Source organism: Centroberyx gerrardi, chromosome 7 (genome assembly GCF_048128805.1).
Source record: "Centroberyx gerrardi isolate f3 chromosome 7, fCenGer3.hap1.cur.20231027, whole genome shotgun sequence".
NCBI classification, from domain to species: domain Eukaryota; kingdom Metazoa; phylum Chordata; class Actinopteri; order Beryciformes; family Berycidae; genus Centroberyx; species Centroberyx gerrardi.
Window position 1 is genome coordinate 9923360 of NC_136003.1, and position 23522 is coordinate 9946881.

At 46.7% G+C, this 23522-nt stretch overlaps 1 protein-coding gene across 1 annotated transcript; it reads right to left on the bottom strand.

Moving 5' to 3' along the window:
- Positions 1-972: 972 nt before the first annotated feature.
- fscn1a (fascin actin-bundling protein 1a) lies at positions 973-20040 on the bottom strand. The gene is made up of 5 exons (XM_071906387.2): positions 19023-20040; positions 8225-8381; positions 6482-6603; positions 4457-4624; positions 973-3526 (listed from the first exon to the last, which is right to left on the bottom strand). Exons 1-5 carry the CDS (start codon positions 19861-19863, stop codon positions 3318-3320), a joined length of 1497 nt encoding a protein of 498 aa, XP_071762488.1. The 5' UTR covers positions 19864-20040; the 3' UTR covers positions 973-3317.
- Positions 20041-23522: the final 3482 nt, after the last annotated feature.

Here is a 23522-nt window from a genome sequence, read left to right on the forward strand (position 1 = left end):
TGGAGACGGCGGCCATTTCGCACACAGCCTCTCCTCCCTTCCCCTCCCCCCCAGCCACTCCTCCCCCCCTCGTCTCTCTCCGTCACTCGTTCGCCTGGAAAGATGAGAGAGTGCGGAAAAAGAGAGAGAGAGAGAGAGAGAGAGAGGACCGGCCGGCCCGCTCTGCCTGCAGCCTGACACTTTACCCACAAACCACTGCGCCCATTTCTGGGATCTGGGTCATATTTTTGAGTGACTCATCTTTTCAGCAGAATCGTTCAGTCAGATGGTGAGAGAAAAAAAAAAAAGAGGGAGAGGGAGGGAGGGGGAAAAAGAGCAGAGAGGGTGGGAGAAAGAGAGGGGGGAAAAAGGAGGAGTGTGGAGGGATGGAGGTGGTGACAGACTTTGGGATGGCAGAGAGAGAGAGAGGGAGATTAGATGGGAGGAGGAGATGAGGGAAGGAGGATGGATGGAGGGGCGGTGTGTGTTTGTTTTGCCATGTTGGGTGTTCCTCTGGGATCCACAAGCCTGACGGGGGGAAAATGGATTAGAGACCTGCTCTGGAGGCTCCATCATTACATTACCACCCTGGACGCTGTGTGTGTGTGTGTGTGTAAGTGTATGTGAGAGAGAGAGAGAGAAGAGAGAGTCTGTAGAGGGGGTTGCCCTTTCCCTGCACCAGAATAAACGTTTCAACACAAAGGCTCTATTCAGGAGACAGGAAAAAAAAAAGTGTGCGTTTCCATATGCGTGCGTGCGTGCGTGTATGTGAGTGGGACAGCACATGGAGCTGCTGTGGTAAGAACCTGGATGGCAACCAAGTATGCAGCATTGTGTTATATTATGAGAAATGAGCGGTGCAAGGAAGGCTGTGATTTACATAAGTATGCAGATTAAAACCATAAAGATGATGTTTTGACGGTTACATAGATGGAGGGAGGGAGAGAGAGCGAGAATCATAAAAGCTAAAACTCACTGAGGACAGGAGGCAGGTTAGTGTTCCAAATCCCAGTTTTATTGGTCGTTGGATTTCAGGTGAACCAATGGCACGAGAGGAAGATTAAACCACAATATCAAAAAAAAAAATTATACAAAATAATAATACAAAAGGAAGTTCCAGTTATACAAAGCAAAGATGTGGACTTTTCTTTTAACATTTTTTTTTTTTTCCTTTTATTTTCCTACTGCCCATAAACTCAGAGTAAGGCACAGTCATTACCACATGTTTGCCCTTCCACATCCGTTTGTCTAAACCTTGGTCCTCGGTCGCCATGGAGACGCCGAGAACCGTGCTCTTTATTTCGCTTGGGATTCTCTACCCTTCTTTGCTGAAATGGTCAAAAAAAAAAAAAAAAAAAAGAGTTGGCCATGATTGTGTATCATTTCATGGGACAGAAACGATTGGTTTTCCATATTGATTTCCACGTCAACGGGATGGCTGAAGACGCCGTTTCGTTCAAGCAGAGCGTCTTACTGCAGAGAGAATCTTTGCTGCATTAGAAAATCAATGGAAATCGAACAAGCAGACGTTGTTGAAAGCAGTCAGTTTACGGACAGACAAATTTAGCAGAACGTGCATCGCCGAAACACCCTAAAGTCAGCTTCTTCTCCTCTTTTTTTCGCCCTCCTTTTCACCTACGCTGATGAGTCTGGATCAGCGGAATCCAATAGAGAAGGAATCCTGATTCGGTCAAATCTAATTATAGGAGGTTTCCTGCAGGAGTCGCGACACGGCTCAAAGTTCAGCCGTGTCACTGCAGATGGACGGGGATTAACACCAAAGAAGAAGAAGAAGCCGATTTAGGTTATTAGGGCACTGTTACAGTCTCTTGGTCGAGGCTTCATCGCGTATGTGTGTATGAGATAGTTAATAAAGAGCACCAGATTCCAGTTCTGTCAGTTGTGTGTGTGTGCGTGTGTGTGTGTGAGATGATTGTTAGTCCAGTATCAAAGGTTTGGGTTTAATTAGGTTTATGTTTGGCAGAAAGCAGCTTTCAAAAGAGTCTAGAGATCATTTCAGTCCAGTTGCTATGGCGACCTAACACCCACCCATGATAATGTCTGTGCCTTGGATATAGAAAAAGAAATGAATGCATCTGTTTTTGTCAGCGAGTGTTTCTTCCAGTAAGACAGGAGAGTGCAGTAAACATATGTGACCGCGCCATTTTTTTTTTACTTCTTTTTTTTTTTTTCCCTTAGACATTTTTAGTTTGTGGAGGGAAAGGAGGACAAGTGTTTTCTTCCTGATTCGACTTCCTACATCCTGTTTCGGTCCAGGAAATCAGACTCCCCCCCCGCCAATGAGAACACAGCTAGAGAACGACACGGGAAACTGGGTTTACATTTTGAATATTTTACAGTTGAGATGAAGAGAGAGAAGGGGGAGGGGGGTTAAACCCGTCAGTTACATCATCTACGATATCTTTATCATCATCATCATCATCATCCTCATCATCAGCAGATCCACTCCAGTTATATCACATAATCATCACACAGAGCGAGGCGACGGCGCCTGCTCTAGAAACAAACATACTAGACCTGGAGTGATAGACAGCGGTTCTTCCGGACAAACATACAAAAAGACGCTTCTACATGACCCAGCCTTACAGAAACAGACGGTCAGGCCTCGTATGGAACCGGCCCAGCTAGATCCAGTCAGCTAGAACCAGCCGTACTAGATCTGATCCGGTGGAGAGTCTGTTTTTAGAAGACTGGGTCGGGTAGAAACGGATCTACCAGACCAGGTCCGACACCATAAATACTGCCACCATGTGCTGCTCACATAGACAATAGAGACTAATAGAAAGACAAGGTGAGGAGGGGTGGGGGAGTGGGGCATTTAGAGAGGAGGGGCTCTTTAAGGTGGCTCTGCTCTGGGGGGGGGGAGTGAGAGGGGGGCCAATCGTAAGGCGAGGAGAGAGAGTGAGTGACGGGCGGGGGCGGGGGCGGGGCGGGGGGGGGGGGGGGTCGAGCAGCAAACCAGATCGGAGCAGGGAAAAGTGCACAGCCCCGCGGTAACTATGGCAACAAATAAAAGGTCGGGCGCTGCAGAGCAGAGCTGGGAAGGGAGGGATGGGGAGAATGGAAAGGAAGGAAGGGGGAGAGATGAAGGAAAGAGAAGGGAAAAAACGGTAGAGGCTTCCACCTTCCGTCTCCCTCTCCTCCCATCCATCCCTCCTCCCTCCTGCCACTGTGCAGTTCATCAACATATTAAGTCGTAAGTAAGGGATGATAGAAAGGTAGGGAGGGGGATAGGTAGATGTATGGACGGGGTAGTGCTGCTGTGCGTCGCCGCGGCGACGAGCGCGTCCCGTCGGGCCGCGGCTCCACCTCCTCCCTCAGTACTCCCACAGCGTGGCGGTGTCCAGGTCGTCGGCGTTGGCCTTCAGCACGCCGGCGTGGTCGCCGCGCAGGTACTTGCCGTCGGCGGCGTGGCGCACCGCCAGCTTGTTGTAGTCGCAGAACTCGAAGAGGAAGTCGACGGGCGCGTCGCTGCTGCTCACCACCGACTGCTCACTGCCCACCATCCAGTACTTGCCTGTCGAGTCTGGAGGAGGGGAGGGGAGGGGAGGAGAGAAGGGAGGAAAGGAAAGTAGAAAGGGAAAGAGAGGAAGGAGGAAGGGAGAGGAGGGAGGAAAAGAGAGGATGGAAGGTAAGGAAAGGATGGAGGAAAGGAGAGGAGGAAGGTAAGGAGAGGATGGAGGAAAAGAGAGGAGAAAGGTAAGGAAAGGATGGATTAAAGGAGATGATGTGGAAAGGATATAGGAAAGGAGAGGATGGAAGAAAGGAGAGGTGGGTAAGGACAGGAGGGAGACAAGGAGAGGAGGAAGTTCAGGAGGAGGGAGGAAAGGAGAGGAGAGAGGTAAGAAGACGGAGGAAAGGACAGGAGGAAGGTAAGGAGAGGAGGGAAGGTAAGGAGAGGATGGATGAAAGGAGAGGAGGGAGGAAAGGATGGAGGAAAGGAGGAAAGAAAGGAGAGGATGAGGAAAGGAGGAAGGAAAGGAGAGGATGGAGTTAAGGAGAGGAGGGAAGAGAAAGTGAGGGGTGAGGAGAGGCAAAGATAAAGGGAGGATATGGAGAGAAAAATGAAAAAATGGTAATGAAAGAGAGGATGGGCAAGGGTGTAAAGGGTTAGAGTAGGGAGAAGGGAGTAGAGGACAGGGTAGAAAGGAAAGAAATGGGTGGCGGGTGTGTGATGGAAGTCAAGAAAAGGAGGGAGAGAGGGGAGAGATATGAAAAAGAGAAGGGAACAAAAGATTAGGCTTAAAACACCTTTGTCTGACTTACAACACATACTGTACAGGCGGTGAAATTAGCCGCATCAAATCCCTGTTTTTGGCAGCGTCGCCGTGAAGGAGTAAGTCTGTAATGAGGATCGCTCAAAGAATGAAGGACTTAATCCCTCACATGCCTGTAGGAGGTCTTTCCTCACGCTGTGACGCAGAACACCTAACCTCTACCCGCCGCGGGAACCGACCTTGCAGGCTGTAGGCTCCGTCTCTGAACTCCAGGGCGAAGTAGTCGTAGGAGGAGCGGTTGGAGTCCAGCGTGCCCGTCACCTTCCTGCAGCCGATGAAGCCGTGCTCGCCGCGCAGCACGATGATGGGCCGGTTGATCAGCTTCATGATGAACTCCTCGGACTCGCCTGGAGACGGACGGGCGGACGTAGGGAGCGTTAGTCGGAGCAATCTTAAGAGTTGATTTCATCGATGTCTGCTTGAAGTACTGATTTAAAGGCATTCACTGACTGAACACATAACAATGTCTAAAATATCAAAATCTGTATTCCATTCAAAAACTACCACACATACTCCTGATTTCAGCAAGGACTAAGATTTACTACTAAGATGTACTACTACTAAGATGAACTACTACCATGATTTACTACTAAGATGTACTACTACTAAGATTTACTACTACTATGATTTACTACCACTAAGATACTACCATTACTAACATTTACTACTACTAAGATTTACTAATACAATGATTTACTACTACTAAGATGTACTACTACTAAGATGTACTACTACTAAGATTTACTACTACTAAGATATACTAATACAATGATTTACTACTACTAAGATGTACTACTACTAAGATTTACTAATACAATGATTTACTACTACTAAGATGTACTACTACTAAGATGTACTACTACTAAGATTTACTACTACTAAGATATACTAATACAATGATTTACTACTACTAAGATGTACTACTACTAAGATTTACTAATACAATGATTTACTACTACTAAGATGTACTACTACTACTAAGATTTACTACTACTAAGATGTACTACTACTAAGATTTACTAATACAATGATTTACTACTACTAAGATGTACTACTACTACTAAGATTTACTACTACTAAGATGTACTACTACTAAGATTTACTACTACTAAGATGTACTACTACTAAGATGTACTAATACTACTAAGATGTACTACTACAAAGATTTACTACTACTAAGATGTACTACTACTATGATTTACTACTACTAAGATTGCACTGCGAGGGCAATTTGTGCGTTTTTTGTGCCTCAGTTGCTTGAGCTAAGAGTGCAGAGTTGTCGTATTACTCACTAAGAGATTTATGCAAATCAAGCAGTGGCACAAACATGCCCTCGACTGCACTGTGTAAGCCAGCAGTCCCTTTCTTCACAAACTACAAGAACAAAATTGCATGCTTCAGCTTTAATCCACTAAGGCTGGCACCCTCCTGCCCTTTATAATTGGAGCGTTTTCTGATCCGGTCTGAGACTCTCCCCTGCTTGCCTGACTTGCTGGCGATGAAGCTGCATCTCGCAGCATCTCGCTGCAGAGACAGCAGCCGCTCTGAATGGACAAGCTCTGGTCTTTACCGCACAGATCTTCCATGCGCTACAGTCATTTGGGTGTGCTGGTGCTGTGAAGTGTTGGTGAATTGGGTGCAATTTTGATTTGCCTGGTCTGGCCTATGAATTAATATGTGGGCAAAATGATTACATTTACATATCATTTACATATGCATGACCATGACAGGTGCAATGAGGCTTTATTCTTTAACCAGCGTGATTAGGCAGCTTTCCACTCATTGCCCATGATTAGTGAAGAGCATGGCTTTCTGATTTAGTGTGGTGACACAGTGTGCACTCTTCTCTGAGTAAACCTTTAGTGAATCTGGGCCAGTGTGTCCGCGGCTTACTTAAGAGTTTTCTAATGACATTTCCAATCAGCGCGATTAACTTTAGAATATACAGATCAAGAACGGATTAAAAGCCTGCAACAGAACAAACAACAAAGCTAAAACACAAGGAGTGAACAACTATGTTTAACAGAGCCAGTATGCTCACAAGTGTGGAAGCGTTCGGTACGAAAAGCACACAAACATCTGGAACGTCAAGCTATGATTTAATCCCTACACTCGTGAATTCCTCTGTCTGCGCGGTGTCACCGTCACACTGCAGCCGTCGTGGCGCTGGATGAGCTGCGTCGACTCGACCAAAACACACTGACCTGCAGAGTCCATGGTGGCTGCTAGCTGGCCGTTTTTCTTGGCGGCGACGTATTTCCCGTTGGCAGCCCGGAGAGTCAGCCTCTTCCCACGCCACTCAATGTCAAAGTAGCAATTAGTTGACCTGCAGACAGAGAGACAGAGACAGACAGAGAGAGAGAGTGAGAGAGAAAGTGAGAGGTTAGAGGGATAATTAAATTTACATGGCAGTGAGTCATCTAGTTACACACTTGCATGAGAGCTGGGTGTGAACACGCAACACACACACACACACTTGTGGTCTCACTCACACATACATTTAACTCTCCTATTGCTCAGAAAACAACACCTGGCTGTTTTATCAAGAGCTTAAGTAATTGTGAGGTAATTGGATAGGTAGGCTTAGGCCTAATGGGAGAAGGGTATAAGCTTCACTTGTAGTCTTTGGTAAAGGTGTTCTACTAAGGAGCTTGTTAATTCCTTGAGTGCATTTTCAAAATAGGGTTTTATTTTCTAGCATGGCTGTGAGAGCAGTGTCATGCTGTGCGTGAGGAGCGAACTGAGTCAAATCTCAAGAATGTGTTGGAGGAATTCAGTTACTTCCTGCAGCCCCTTCTGCCCTGTGATCCCTCAGTGTCGACGACTCTTTCTGCTCTCCCTTATCGTAAAATGAGGGGGGGGGGGGGGTCAGTCAAAGTAACTCAACACATGTTTCTGGGCCATTTTGGTGTTGAATCGAGGTTCTATTGTGCTCTACAGGAATGCTGAAACAACCTCAGGGGCCTTGGCCTCTTTGTTGCCATGTATGTTAGATGAGCAACACTCAGTGTGCAAAATATTCCTTCCTAGTGTTGAGTTGCTCCCCACTGTGTACAAACCATGTTTTGATTGTCAAGACGACTAAAAACCATCAGTAACTCTTCTCCTCACCATCCTAATGTTTTGTCCACTAAGTGTATATACATCACCATTGTGCAGATGTATTTGCCCTTTGACATTTGCCCTTATAGCCTATAGTTTCCATATGGTACCACACTCCACTGGTGCATCTTGGGATTTCAAATGATCATACATGGGAAAGCATATCATTTTCTTTAAGTTTGTTTGATTCTGAAGGACGACAAGAGGAACCTCTAGGAGAGTGTCTTAAGCTTCCACTCCTGCGTCTGTCTGGGGCCTCACAGGGACGCATCTAGGGGCACAGAGGTCAAGGGTCAAAGGTTAACGGCCAGCACTCTGGCCTCAACACAACCACAATTACACTGGACATAAAAAAAAACCCACACACACAACCTCTCTTCAGGCTACACTTCTCAAGTGCATTCAACCTCCCACGACATGCCATGAGCACACATACACACTCACTCTTCACCCCCCCCCCTCCCCTCCCTCCCTCCCACACACCACCACCCCATGCAATACACACAAAACTCCTAAGTCATACCTCAGCTCAAATTACCAGGGAGGACTACAGCCTAAGAGCTGTGACGGGCCGGTGTCAGGTTCTCCAAGACCAACACACACACACACACACACACACACACACACTCACACACAACCACACAATCACTTGTCTGGAGAACACAATCACTGCTTTTGAGAGAATAGTGAATGGACAGAATGGAACAGGTGTGGTTGTAGCGAGTCTTACAGTTTATGATGCGTATCTTACTAGGCCAGGGCAGGAGAGAATAGAGAGGGATGATATCTGTGTGTGTGTGTGTGTGTGTGTGTGTGTGTGTGTGTGTGTTGCATCATGATCTCACTTGGTGGAGGCGGTGCACTGCAGTCCACCGTTGGCAGTGAGGGTCCAGTATTTCCCGGCGGCAGTTCGGAACGCACACTTCTTGTTTTCGCGAGACATCTCCACCTGGAACACTTCCTGGTCACCTTCCTCGTCCTGATTGGCCGACAGGTCCATACCTGGGCGTGGTCAGAGGATTGGAGGGCGATTAGCTAAAATGTAAGCCAGTCAGTCAGTCATCGGTCGAACGCACATGTTGCAGGCCGCAAATAGCCACAGGCACTGCAGATTGGGGAAGGTGTATGAAAATCGACAATAGCAACCAACTGACCAGATGCACACACACACACACATCCAAAACGCTTCCAACACACACCCACACACATCCCAGCACCCGTCCTGTGGTCAGGATCAGACATAGTAAATGAGCAACATCAGACAGTTGGGATTAGAGGGGGATTTTGCACAGCTGCAGACACACACACACACGTCATGATCCAGCCAGGCCCAACCAATAGTTCGAAGGGTTAATCCCCATGGTGGACAGTCGCTAAACACAGTAGCTGAAAAACCAGGAGACACAAGCATCTTCACATCAGTAGCATCTACAATGCATAGAGAGCCAAGTGTGTGTGTATGTGTGTGTGTGTCCATACATCCTCCTGTATGTGTAAAGAACACCAGACCTCATTAAAAACACATCAAACCCACTTTAAGCACTTAAGAGCAACAAAGCGGTAAACAAACATGAGTCATATAGGATGGACACACACACACCCAACTCTCCCCCCACATATACACACACACACGCTTCATGCAGTACAATGCGTGCTATTGTAGAGGGTGATGTCATGGTCTGGACCTACAGCCAGGGGGTTGGATTGACAGAGAGATGGACTGGCGGCTCGAGTGCTGTGTAAATGTGTGTAGAGGGAGGGAGACGGGGAACGAGACGGAGAGAGAGAAAGAAAGAAAGATGTGTTTGAGAACACAAATCGCCAGACTCATGTGTTCCCTACCCGTCTCCCTTTCATGCATGACCCTCCCCCCCTTCTCCATCTCACTTTTTCCATCTTTCTTTTTCTCTCTAGCGACCGACTGGCTAAAGTAGTCACACTGACCACATTAAAAAAGTGAAAATCCACCCTAAAGCGCTAAAGAAAAAACAGCTACTGGTGATGCATCTTGCATTTCTGGATCCATTTTGTTGTTTGGTGGTGTAGAGAGAACAATTTCTCCACTGTCAGCAGCCTCAATAGACCAGAATGCAATGCAGCCACAAGACAAGTTGCGTTTTGAGTAAAGGGGTGACTTGACTGGAAAACCCCTTGCTTTTTTGTTCTTACAATGACATCACCATTACCCTCCACCTACACTATAATCCACAGCTGAATGGGGCAGGTCCAGGCACATTTTCTGGTGGGTTGTTTAAAGGCATTCTGGGAAATGTAGGAAATCATTATAAAGTAGAAGTAAAGGAGTTGAGGGAAGTTCAGGCAAAAATCACTTCATCACAAAATAACTCCTACAAAGCATTGAGCATCACAGATTGATGATATCTAACAGTGTAAGAGTATCCGAGGATGGAATTTTCCATTAAAGAGGTGCCATTCATTTTCACTTTTTCACTTTCATTTGGACACACAGATGTAACAAAAATGATACACTATTTTAAGAGTGTATGGGCCACCATGCTAGTCCAGTGTGTGTTGTGACAGAGGAGGCATTACCTAAGCTGCCTGTCACTCAAGAATCATTGTTCACATTTTGCGTTTGAAAAAGAAAATATGTCTCCTCTCCCGTCGAGTGCCTACTAAACTCGACCCGGGAACTCTGGCCTCTGCGGACAGATTGAGTTTCGGCAGAAATATGTGGACACACACACACACACACACACACAGATGATTGAGAAGGAAAAATAACTGGCCAAGATGAGAACCACATGGCAGTAATCGACCGCCTGGCGCAGAGATGATGAACAAGAAGGAGGGGGGGGGAGGCAGAGAGAAATGGGAAGGAGAGTGAGGAGAAGAGAGGTAAAGAAGGCAAGACAAAGAGAGAGCTGGTCAAGAAGATGAAATGGAGATTGAGCAGCTAGAGAGAGGGATGATTTGAAGGAACATATTAGAATAGGGGGGGGGGGGGGAGAAGAGAGGAGGGATTGACTGAGCTCTCCCTGTGTTTCTGTTGGAGCGTTGGTGTGTTTGATCCCTGCTGTAAGTCACGGGCGATAACTCAAACAAGCCTGGACTCTTACCTAATCCTCGCTGCTTCCTGCATGGCCAACACAGGTACTCACTACAGTGGCAGAGGACAGCCCATTCATTTACTCTGACAGGGGAGAGGGACGCTTCCATCCAAAACAGCCTCGCAGTGGGATTAGAGAACAGTCCACATGTGAAACGTCCTATTCCAAAATGCTATGAGTCACTTTTGGGGAAAACATGACCTTGAATTTATCATTCAACGTCTGAAAAATACAAAGGACCCAGTCTGTAAAAGTGTAACCAGTTCACCAGGGAGTTAAATATTACAGACATTTGTTAAAATTTGTGCTATAGGCCTAAATGTAAGCACTAATTTGGGTTAGCCTGATAAATCGGTTTGCCAATATATCGGGCCGATATTGGCCTTTTAATTCTTCATCTGAAGGTTTAATGTATCCCAGAATTTACCTGTTGCTTAAAGAGCTGCTGACCCACCTACAAGAATTCCATTATTCTGGGTTTCAATGGAGAGTTAGTGGTCTAAATGTGTTTCAGAGGCTTTTCCACCCTGACAAGATTACAATTCTAGAGGAAACACTGAGTACTTGGAATTTTTTGGCATGGAAACTGTCAAATTTAAAGGCCCAAAATATTGGCTATCGGGACTTTAGTATAAAAATATCGGTATCTATATTTTTTCTTGTGCTATTCTCGTTTTTAACTGCTAATAGCACTGCTTGTATATATGATTATTGTCTATTTGGCTATTGTTTGTGGCTGTATATTGCACTGGATGCCACTTTACTGTTATTTTTTTTATTGTTTTTGTTTTTGTCCGTCCCAATGTACCTGGCGAAAACCAATCTGAATCTGACTTGAAAAGGTCCTTAATCCCTGCAGTAGTTCCACACTCGGCCTACAGATGATGAAGTCGAGAGGCAAAGACCAGCCTGAATTTCACTATATGAAAATAAACCAGGAATCTGACAACACGTGTACTTTGCATTTTGTACAGGAAACTGTAAAGCAGTGTTTACCCTACTGTTGAGCTGGTGAGGTGTTTGAACGGGCCATCCCACCTAGAGGAAATGACCCCGAATACCCCCCTAAAGTCATTTGAATTTGAGTTTTAGAAGAAAACATCTCACTGTCAAGCGTTTCTTAGTTCTTGTGAACATAATTTACAAACCAGATTCTTTTTAAAAGGAAGTTTGGTGGTGTTTGGCTGGTTGGTCTGTTGTATCTGGCGTGGACTGGATGGGACATTTGGTTCTCTGAAAGCAAAGGGAAGCGGACAGATTAATGGGAGCTTGATGTGAGCGCCTAAATAAAGAGACACTTTGTAAGAGAGAGAGAGAGAGACAGAAACAAAGGAAGGGAGAGAGACACCATCTACTCTACTGCTCTTTTCACTACAGCCTGAGGCTCGGTGTCGCGTCAATCACCCAAACACACCTTGAAAGTGGTCACAGGTTAGCACAGGGATGGAAATATATGGGTGGGTACACACACACACACACACACCTTGACTTACAAGGCTGACAGAGACAAAACGCTCCCCCTGAGGCCCTTGGAGCCTCAGCCATGACCTCAGAGAGAGGCCGAGGCTGGCTGCTCATCAGGGTTAGCCTTTGTGTGTGTGTGTGTGTGTGTGTGTGTGTGTGTGTGTGTGTGTGTGTGTGTGTGTGCGTGCGTCAGGGTAGGCGTATCTGGGTCTCTGAAGCTCATAGGGTTAATGGAGGAGGAGGAGGGAAAAGGGTTCACGCACTCACACACACTCCACTTCCCTCTTCGGAAAAACCACACCAAAAGATGTGCGGCCACACATGCAGAATCCTCCCCAACCACACCAAACACACACGCACGTGTACACACACACACACACACGCACCAGCAGCCACACTAAACACCGCTCTTGAAAATAACCCCCTCTATCTTTGTGTCCACCCCACCCACCGCATTATTCAGGCTTGCTGGTGGCAGGCACAGATTGTTGGCATCGGTTACTGTGAGCCAGCAGGACTCGGCACCAGTGGGCCGGCGCGAGTGCACGCAATTGTATGAAGTGCAATTGTGTCTTCGGTGTGCGTGTGTGTATATGTGTGTGTGTGTGTGTGTGTGTGTGTGTGTGTGTGTGTGTGTGACCTATTGTTCAGCAGGCCTGACTGAGGAGGCGACCAGCTGGGGCACAAACAGGGAGCCAGATCATCTGTCTTTGTTCCGATCCAAACACACACACACACACACACACACACACACACACCATAGCCAACCTACACACTAAATACAGTGCCGACTTATACGTCACAGCCTATACAGTATGGACAGTGCAGCACACATCAGTCTAGAGAAAGACCAGCACATACCACAGTAATGGACTCCTACTCCTACTACAGATCACACCACAGACACAGTGAGCAGCTAGACCGGTCAAAACCAGTTACACACTGGGGGAAGAGTTGATAGTAGTCTGAGTCTTTTGGAATATGCTTTAAAACCATTCCCTGTTCGCTGTATTGCAGAAATCGACCATAAACCAGTGTTCCGCTGTGAATTAGTGGGCATTAGTGAGGAGACGCACCCGGAGTGGAGCAGAACGACACACTGGAGACCGGCTGAAGACCGGCCATAATAAAATACAAGACATTAAGGAGGAGAGCTTCCCTGGCGCTCTGCAGAGGCCGTGAGGCAGCTCCCCTGGCACACGCCCAGCATACACACACACACACACCGTCTGAAAACACACAAACACACCGAAGGTCCGTAAACACATTAAAGCGCCAGCATACACACCCAGTCGAGGCCGGCAAACGCTATCAAGGATGCATGAACGGATCGCTTCCTTGCTTCTTTTGCACGGTTGTGGTGAGAGTGTGTGTATGTGTGTGCGTGCGCTTGTACATGTGTGCGAGTGTGTTGATGTTGTGGAGGCGGCAAATCATCACCCTTCAGGCTGCAGGGATTAACACACACCAGCCAAGGTCAGGGTTGTGTCTAGTTAGTGGGAACACTGTGTGTGTGTGTGTGCGTGCGTGTCCATGTTTCTGTGTGTGTCTCATTTCCTGCCAGCGGGGGGTGAGGCAGACAGAAAGGGTGTCAGGGCTGAATCACAGCCAGACACAAAATGGAGCCACAGTTGCCTTCTCTCTCTCGGTCTGCTCATACAGGACTGGCAGAGTCTTGCAGGGCCTAGACGCACAAGAATTTGCCTTAACCGATGCTTGTAAATCCAAACAACCGGGCATATTTCCATTCATAGACCGGGGGTGGGGGTTAGTCACCGGCTGAGAAAACATTCCACATTCAAGGTGCTCTGCCTTATTACCATATCATCCAATGCCCACTGGTTCTCGGTCTGTACGTTTCATTATTCTGACACAAAACCCAGCCCAGTCCCACGAGGGATCGAGCCCATCCATCCATACAGAAACCAGTGCAGTCCCCGCAGGACTCTGGCCTCTAACATCCGTCACTATCCCTGCTGCTGTGTGTCCGGAGAGGAGTCAGCACTCAGCGGTCACACCAAGCAGCCAGCAGGATATGTTGGTCTCTCTCTCTTTCTCTCTCATCCATTTAGCTGACAGGCCGCCACTCCGTTTTCACCCACACTCACACTGCAGTTCAGGGGCAGAACAGGCCACTTAGAAGGCCATTGAGCTCGGGGCTAACTGACTAGTAATTGTGTCTCGGTCCATGCGAGGGTCGTTAAACGGCCTCCCAGGGAGTTGTGGCCATCGCCGTTCCAGGGATTAAGAGAGGGGATGTCACAACCGGGAAATGAGCAACAGCACAGGCTCAGATTAATGGAATTTATGAATGTTGCAAGAGCAAATTACCGGAGGGGATGGGCTGCTGCAACTTGTCATGTAATATTTCTTAAACTTGTGGTTGCAAAACAAAAATGGGACCCGTTTCTATTGGTTCCCCACTCGACAAGAGTACTAGTACGTTTTAATAACTTAACTTTAATAGCTAGTACGTCTTAAGTCCCAAAGTGCTGAATTTCCCTTCTGGGTTTAAGTTTTGGAGCGCTTCAGATATATGACTGATATCTGATCTTTGTAGAATGTCTTTCTGAAACCTCCCCACATCTTGATGTCACTCTACGGCTGCATGATTAATCATTAAATTCAAATTGCATTTTTGACATGTGAGACAACAAAGCCACATCCGTTACACTGATCTCTTCTGTTGGACAATCCCAACATGCATGTACATGTAGAACGGATGTTGACTTGTAGGCCAATCAGAGGCCTCCTTAACAGTAGTTAAGCAATCAGAAACTAGGAGGGGCAGTGATAGCAGATCAGGTGAAGACAACTGAAAGAAATGCATGACATTATGACAGTGAGAAGAGGGAGGTTGTTGGCAACAGTGTTACAGTGAATGAGGATGGTGATGTCCAAAAAATAATTCAGCATAGTTTATCATCATTGTTTGGCAATAGTTTGGATTCATGAGAGAAAAAGTATTAAAAACTCAGGTACTATGCAAAAGATGTCAGACAATTATAGTGACAACACAATAGGGCCTTGGAAAATAGCATCCTACTTTGTTTTTAAAAGTGCTTTATGAATAGCAATTACTAATCATATTGCATTTATTGGAGGTATTGCTGTTGCAGACAAATGGGACCGATTGGGCGACCTTAAGCTAAGGTTTTTATATGTATGTAGTAAGAATTAGAGCTACTTGAGGAAGCACTGGGTTGCATGTAAACATAAATGGGAACAAATGGATTCTAACAGCAGAAACCCGGCCCATGTGGGTCTCGGCGCTTTTGACAGTCTCAATAAATCACTTCTCCATTAAATGAAAGGATGCCTAGACCGGCTTTCTGTGACCAAGACCGTGAACCTAATCAACACCGAGTGGGTGTGACTCACAGAAGCGGTGTTTTCGATTGGACAGAGCGGCTTTTTGACTGACCCACTTGAGCTTGCTTACGTCAAAAGCCCCTCCGGTTGCTAATGGAAGCCACCCCAGTTCAACCGCCATCTTGGCTCAGGTCTGCCGAGTAAATAAGCCACTCCAGAGAGGAGCTAGCGGGCCGGGCAGCCAGACCGGCAGCTGTCAGTTTAAAACATCTGGAGCCAGTTTAATTCCGCTCAGCATTTAATCCACATTACAATGATCCAGTTGTTTGGCGGGGTAAATCCAGTCTTCCTCTACAGATTAGAACCGCCTGCTCGTTATGTAAAGATTTGGGTACCGTGGGAGAGAGCGTCCTTTAACTGGGTTCAAGTGTCTATGTCAGCAAGCATTCTCCCTGCTGAAGTGTCACTGAGCAAGACACTGACTCGGTACAGACGCTGCTCTGTAGCTGACCTTTGACCTCTGAGAATCTCCCTATGGTGATCAATAAAGAACTACAGTATACAATGCTAAAACATATCCCAATATGTATATTAGTTGTGATTGTGTCATGCTGAAGTCTACCTAAAAGGACTTCTTACTTGTGTATAAAAGCAGAGATAAATCCTAACTGAATGTATTGTTGATTGTATTAACATAATTCAAAATGATGTGGCTATTGCACTGCAACTCATCCTTTACAATTGCATGAGCAGAATGTCGCTGTGGCATTTCATTAAACTGCACAGAGCATAATAGAGAGCATAATCTAATGGAGCAAAGTGTCTGGCAGATATGGGTTTTTTTTTTCCCTTGGGGATTAATAAAATGCATTTCATTATCTCATTTCAGTGTATTCCATCATCTAATTTCAGCGGATCAGTTTGAAATTGACAGTATTCTCTGGTTTTTGATGTTATAACCCTTTTTTGGTCCGTCCTCACCTTCAAAAACTGGCCTCCATTTTGTGCCTGAGACTGAGCAAGAAGAAGGGAGAAAAAGGAGAAGTAACAGCAGATCATTGTCGGTGGCCGTGCGCTTACTGAGAAAGTGGATGAATATTCCTATGCCGAGTAAATAAACCAGCGAGACCAAACAAACAAGCGGAGGGTGTGACAGGAAAATAGATGGAAGGGGGGGAAAAAAAGAATGGCAGATCATACTTTCTGAAAAGAGGAGAGAAACCACTAAACCACACGGTATTCTCACCAGTGTATTCCTCTGACCAGAGACTAAATATAGACTCGCAGGGCATCAATTATATTCCAATCGTTCATTACAGCAGACAGTCAGCACCGTCGTCCCTGCGCTTTCTCACTCATTTTCTCCCATCTCTTCCTAAATCTTATCCACATTCCACTGCACTCTGGTTAGATCCGTTTAGATCCAGGTAGTAAGCCTTTATCTGTTAAAATCTCCTTTCCTCTGACTATTCTCTGGGGTTTATAGCAGGGTTCCCACACTCACTTGGACATCATGTACTTTTCAGTGACTTTCAATGTCTTGTTTGATGAAGTTCAAGGACTCCAAATTGGCATATTTTGAGGGCAAGAATGATATTGGTCAAAATCAGACATCATAGAGGCCTCATTCATTTTACTTATGATCTTCAAGTCAAGAAATCCTGGTGAAATCCTGAACTGCTGCTGTATCAACACAAATCTCCATCACAGGGTTTTCCTCATGATGTGTTGATTCTAGGACGGAGAGAGATCCAGAGAACTGAGGCATAGTCCTGAATTTGGATGCTACATTTGAATTACAAGTACTTAAATCCAAACTTAAAAGGATTTTCAAGGCCCATGGGAACCGTGTTATAGGGATAAATAAAGATGGATGGATGGTCGGTCCCTCTTTTGCCATTTTCATATTGTTATCTAGGCCCTGATGGAGAAGAATGACGTGGGTGCAGAGGGGTGCGGGGGGGGGGGGGTGTCAACACTCTGTGCTCGCCTTTTCCTCCCTCACCCTTGCTGTCCAATTTCCTCTCTATCCTTCCATAACCTTTAATCAATAGCAGCCATGCCACTGGGGTGTCTGGGTCCTGATTAAAAGGGCCCAGTGTGTGTGTGTGTGTGCGTCCCCACTGTCAGCCTTACCAGGGGGTCTAAAGCCTGAGCCAGAGGGCGGCCATCTAACCAGACACCCATCAACATGACTACTGTCATATGACTGATGATGACTACAGACACACACCAGCCAGGCCTGAAGCTCAGAGAGGGGAGGAGGGGTGAGTTTTGGATGGAGGGGGTGGGTGAAGGGAGAAGGTGGCAAGAGAGGAGAGTTTTGGATGGAGGGGGTGGGTGAAGGGAGAAGGTGGCAAGAGAGGAGATGGAGGATGGCAAGGAGATGGTAAGAAGTTGGGGAGGCACAATGAGAGAAGGGAGGAGGAGTGGATGGAAGGAGATAGGGAAGGATAACGTGGGAAGGTAAGGAGGGGTGAGAAAGAAAGGAAGGAAGGAAGGAGGGAAGGAAGAAGGAGGAGGAACACACACTCATATCTCTGCCCACTCAGCCCATACAGCTGCAGACCAGACACACATGGACGCAATTAACATCCACACACGCACACTCAAGAGCTGTGCGATTTGATTTGAAAATCAATAATCAGGCCAAGTGTGCCCACCTCTTTCCCCCAGACTGCTTCTCTCCTGAGCAGGTCACATATCCACCCAATAATTATTGATACGCAGACCCGTGATCAGCGGTGGAGTTCCAGCCGCCCACCAGCCAGCACAGCTTGTGTTTGTGTATAAACACACATCCTACGCCTGCGTGTCAGTATCTGAACCATAAGCCTGTTTGCCTCGACTTTTCAGATGCTTGCAAAAGTCCAAAGACTGTACGTTGAGTGTGATGTCTAACAAAGGATTTAGGTTGATTGCACACTGGCTGCTGTCAAGAAAGCAGACCTGTATGGTTTTTGGGTGCCATGCTATTTAGGGCTGCAAGACCATGGCTATAAGATAATACTGATTATCTTGCTATTCTACACACTTTTTGCAGCGTTTTGAGCATTTTTATGGGCATTCTAAATGAGGTGAAATGGTTCAACATTGACAATTTTTTCTATGACTATAAACTGGAAACTAAAATCACGATATGCAAACTACACATAATCAATTGTGCAGCTCTACATGCCAACTATGATCTTCCCTTTCAAGAATGTCACAGCTACCGTGGGAAAACTAGGTGTGCTTGCTGTGTGTGCATATCACACTGGCCAACTTTGGAAATGGTGGGAACCAAAACTGATGGATTCAACTTGAGCGTGTGGCCTGTGATGCTGTGCATCTCATCTATACTGTCTGCTCTTGCCCTGCACTTTAATATATGGAGGCACACACAGGCCTATGCTGTGTGTTTGGTAGTTTTTAAGCCATCTACAGTATGGATGAGTGCTCTTATCCATTGTTTAGCATGAGTAAATACACACAGGCCCATGTCTTTGTGAATATGTAGGCCATCTTCTCGTGCCCTATATTCCAAATTAATGTATATGTGTGTGTGTCTTTGTTGTCATGCATGTCATCCATGTCCTCCTCTGTGTGTGTGTGTGTGTGTGTGTGTGTGTGTGTGTGTGTGTGTGTGTAGGCTGCAGGGGGCTGCAGTCTGACATTCCATCACGTTAACCCTTCCTCTGCCAGGGGCTATATGGCTGCCAACACACACACACACACCATGCTGTCACCCAGTCACCAGACCACCAGGCCTGAACACACATACACACACACACTCACAGCCTGGACCCACACCTACCTTGCCGGGTGGAGACGTTCCTCTCGTTCCCCGCGGTGAGCACGACCTGCGGGTGGCTCTGCTCCAGCACGAACAGCTCGTCCTTGCCCACGCGCGCGCTCTTGCCGGACTTCATGGTACCGGAGGGCCCAGAGGGCGCGAGGTACTTGCCGCTACAGTCCCTGAACGCCACCTTCCCGGAGCGGAACTCCAGCGTGTAGCCGGTGCTCTTGTCCGTCTTGGGCACCAGGCTGCCGTCGTTCCCCAGGAAGCGGTTGTCGGAGGTCTGCAGGTGGTAGCGCTGCTCGCGGAACACCAGCGTGATCATGGAGTCCACCCCCCACGGGACGTCCCGGTCGATGGCGATCTCGTCCACCTTGGAGCTCAGGTGCGCGTACCTCTTGCGCGTCAGGCTGAAGATGTTCACCTGCGGGTGCATGGCGATGTGCACGCTCCACTTCTCCGCCACCGAGGCGGTCTGGGCGAAGCAGATGATCCGGTCCTCGGTGCCGCCCAGGTAGCGCCCGTGCGGCTCGGACTGCAGTGACCAGCGGCCGTCGTCATGGGCGGTGATGATGAATCGACACTCCGGCCCCGGGGTCTCGCTGTCTCCGGTGACGTTCCCGTCCTTGTCGGCGGCGATGTACCGGCCCAGATGTGACTTGAGGCAGAAGACGTTGCCGTTGGTTTCGTCGCCGCTCTGCTCGAGAGTCCAGATCTGCTTCTTCTTCATGCTCGTGGCGGAGGCGTTGATTTTGAAGCCGAACGTCTCGGCCGTTAGGTATTTGTTCCCGCAGTTGATGAGACCGAACTGGATCTGCAGCATGTCGCTGGTTCCGTTGGTAGCACCGTTAGTCGACATGGTCGGTTCTGCGTGCTCGAGCCTGGACCGGGTCTGATGGAAAAGGGGGGGGGGTTCTGCACAGTGAGCTCGCGCCTGAAAGGGTGGGATGCTCTGCCTCGCGTGCTTCTCTTTGTTTGGGGAGTGTATGTGTGTGTGCCTGTGACTGTGGGTGAGTGGAAGTGTGTGAGCGCGCGCCGCCGGTCCTCAGTGCTCTGTCTCACAGCGCGAGCCCGCCGCCACAGCTGCAGCCTATATACCGATCAGTGACGTTGCGCTCCTGGCCACGCCCCCCTCTGTGGACAGAAATCTGGAAGCAGAGCTAAAGTGTCAGGAGGGGATTTAGTTTGATTTTTCTCCTCTGCTGCTACTGTTCATTTTCAACTAAATCTTGTCATCTCCCTTGTTTTCCTTTCTCTCCTCCCTTCTTCTCTGTTCCCACAACACACACACACACACACACACACACACACATATACACACTATTCCTGATAAAAACTGATAAGAAATAATGCTGACTTCCAAGGAGAGGAGAGGAGAGGAAAGGAAAGGAGAGGAGAGGAGAGGAGAGGAGACAAGGAGAGGAGAGGAGAGGAGAAGAGAGAAGATGCTTGAGATCTTAACTCAGTCTAAGAGCAGCGCGTTAATAAGTTAGAAGATAGGGAAGAAGAGGAGACGAGGCCCCATTAACCACGATAACCATCCCGTTTCAACATCGTGCCCCCCTCCCTCCCCCCTCCTCCTCCTCCTCCTCCCCTCCAACACTGATCAGATAGGCCCAGCATTCAAATCATGAGGACGGGGGTGTGTGCGTCCACACACAAAGCTCCTCTATTCATGGCACATCAGAGGGCAGGAAAGGCCTAGCTCCATAAACAAAGAGGCCAAACAGATCACACTGGCATCTTCTCTGCACATGTGCACACACACACACACACACATTCAAACTGCAGGCTCATATCAGCAGTAGTTACACACTCACACAAAGGGTGGCTTCATATCAGAAGTAGTTACACATTTATTTTTCTCATACCAAAACACACACACGCACACAGTCCCAGTGTATAGTTTACAGAGTAGTGTGAAATGTCCTGAATGTAATCTGTTGTGTTTGTTGGTGCAGCTCGTTCAGACACACTCTTTAGGCAAAGTGAGTGGTGAGAGTGAGAGCAGTGGTTGAGTCCCCCGCCTCCGTCTGAAACCGCACATTATTTATGCCCGGGCCCGTATGCAAAGGAAGCCTCTAAGAATAGGAGACCTAGTAGCTGCAGGTCTGTGAAGACGGGCAGCGGGTCAGCGGAGCGAGGAGAGACCGACGCTGAATCCAGACCAGCTCCAGGGTCGCTGGGCTGTAGCTGACCTCTGACCTCTGACCAAGCAAAAGGAGAGTTGCCTCACGGTGATCCATAATGTATCACCTTATTATTGTTGTTGTGTTATTGTTGTTGAATGTTTGTAAAAAATCATTTTTATGGCTTCTCTGCTTCATCACACTTCATAAGTATAAGCCGGGCTGTCAAACTACTTCTAGTCCGTATCTGTATCCTGTGTATTTATGTCTATTCATATGTTTCTATTAATAAATTGTGACTTTCAGAACCAGGGTGTATTGTGATATTTCAGTGTGTCTTGTTCACTTCCCTGCATGCTGACTGGATGATGGTTTGTGAAAAGAAATTTGGGAGTAATCTAATCAGAGGTAATCTCTCCCTGCCTCTCTTCCATTATTCCTGCGGTCTGGATAAATTCAATTCAATTCAAGTAAACAAATCAAATCTAGATGTGATTGGCGCACTAGAATTACAGTAAATATTATCATCAGACTCTAATGCTCGGATATGTATAAATTGATTGTTTACATCTGTTGACCTGAGTTAAAAAAAAAACTGTAGGTGTACATGAAGATCTCTAAGCTTTTCCTGAATCAAAATACAGCTTCTGAGCTCCTCTGTTCACCTGCCAGCAGCCTAATGCTTCTTCTATCATCTTATTTACTCATGTCTGAATTAAAGGGATAGCTCACAGAAGCTTAATGTATCTATTTCATCATGAACTTTCAACCCTTTCAGTCCATTCATAAAACATTTGCATCAGTCCTTTTGGTTATTGAGATTAGAAGCAGAGTTGTTGCCGTTGTTATCAGTGCTAGCATAATGCTGCATTCAGATGCTGTCGTAAATGTCCAAATTATGACTTGAGCTCACATGAATGGCACAACAAACTGGTAAATATGAGTGAGAAAGTAGAAATTTTCTATACCCAAGTCACACAGATGTGATGTTTAGGGGCGTATTGGGGGAGAACAAACGATAAAAGTCATGTTTAAAACTTGAACTTGAACTTGAATAAATTAATTAAATCATCAATTACATGACCAATGCGCATTGCTCCTCTTTATTCTGCCGCTGCAGCACAAAGAAGATATGTGCCATTAAAACAGCCACCCAAAAAAACACTTTTGGCTCCATTTTGTTATTATTTTCCACTAAAACTACTAATTTACTACTACCACTTATTATCTGAGATTGACTGATAACGCCTGGCAAAATAGTATCAATTAGCTTTCTCCCCAAAAGTGCAAATCCCTCACATCCTCTCCTCTACGCCGCCTGAAACTGGAGCTCAAATTAACTAAGAGGATTTAGATGAATAATTGATTCAGGTTTGTTGTGGGATTAGTGGACGGTCAACACTCACAGATGCTCCACTGTGTTTGTTTGCTGGCCAGGAAGGCTTGTGTATTGCGTGTTTATTCAAAGCTGTGGGTTTCTTTGCATTAAGTGGTGTGAAAGTTGTTAGGGTGCTTCATTATGGAGAAATGCTGCTAATTGTTCATCTGATCCAACCTCACCAATTCAATCTCTTGTTGCTGCCATCCTCATCATCACTGTCATCATTATGTGAAGAGTCCATTTCCAACATGCTCATATCCATTTTGGAAAGCAATCATCACCTTAAGTTCATCATTCAGTCTAAACTACAGAGCATCCACTCTGTAAAAGTGTTATCATTTTGTCATCCAAGGACATAAACTAATAGATTTTAGAAACTGGGAAAAGTCTTCACATAGAAATACATGGGAGCTGAGTGAGTGAGAGAGTGAATCTACTTTTCCTTATGAGCCTGTGCTGTGGAGGAAGCATGGGGCCAGACTCAGGCAGTGATTTTTGGGCAGGGAGGGCATTCCCATGAGGAAAACACTTGATGTATCCACCTATTATGATGTATCCATCTATTATGGATTCAAAACAAAAATTGAGTGAAACCTCCCCATCGTCATTTTTGTTAAACTTCAATAAATTGGCCAAACCAGCTCAAATCATTAGTGTCTGACAGAGTGATCATGGCTCTGCTGAAACACTTATCACTAGTCCTTCCTGCTCAAACCTCTCCCAGTCAAAACACACTGTCCACAGAGGCCACAATCACAGAAGAATGTAGTACGGTGTAGTGTAGTGTAGTGTGTGTGTGTGTGTGTGTGTGTGTGTGTGTCTGTGTGTGTGTGTGCCCCCTCCTCTCTCATTCTCCTTCTATCTCTCCTTCCAGATGGGCGCCTCCATTGTTAGGACTGAAAGTTCATTTGTGTTTGGAGGGAGACGCTCTGTCATGCCACACACACACACACACACACACACACAGTCCTGACATTTCTCTCTCGTTCTCTCTCGCCCTCCTCTCGT

What these genes read in the sequence shown, in the direction of transcription:
- fscn1a (XM_071906387.2), bottom strand. Translation starts at nt 19,863, where the DNA reads ATGTCGACTAACGGTGCTACCAACGGAACCAGCGACATGCTGCAGATC. An exon ending in CAGTGCACCGCCTCCACCAA is followed by an intron (nt 6,604 to 8,224) that starts GTGAGATCATGA and finishes CTCTGTCTGCAG; the next exon opens with GTCAACTAATTGCTACTTTG. An exon ending in CGGAGCCTACAGCCTGCAAG is followed by an intron (nt 3,527 to 4,456) that starts GTCGGTTCCCGC and finishes CCCCTCCTCCAG; the next exon opens with ACTCGACAGGCAAGTACTGG.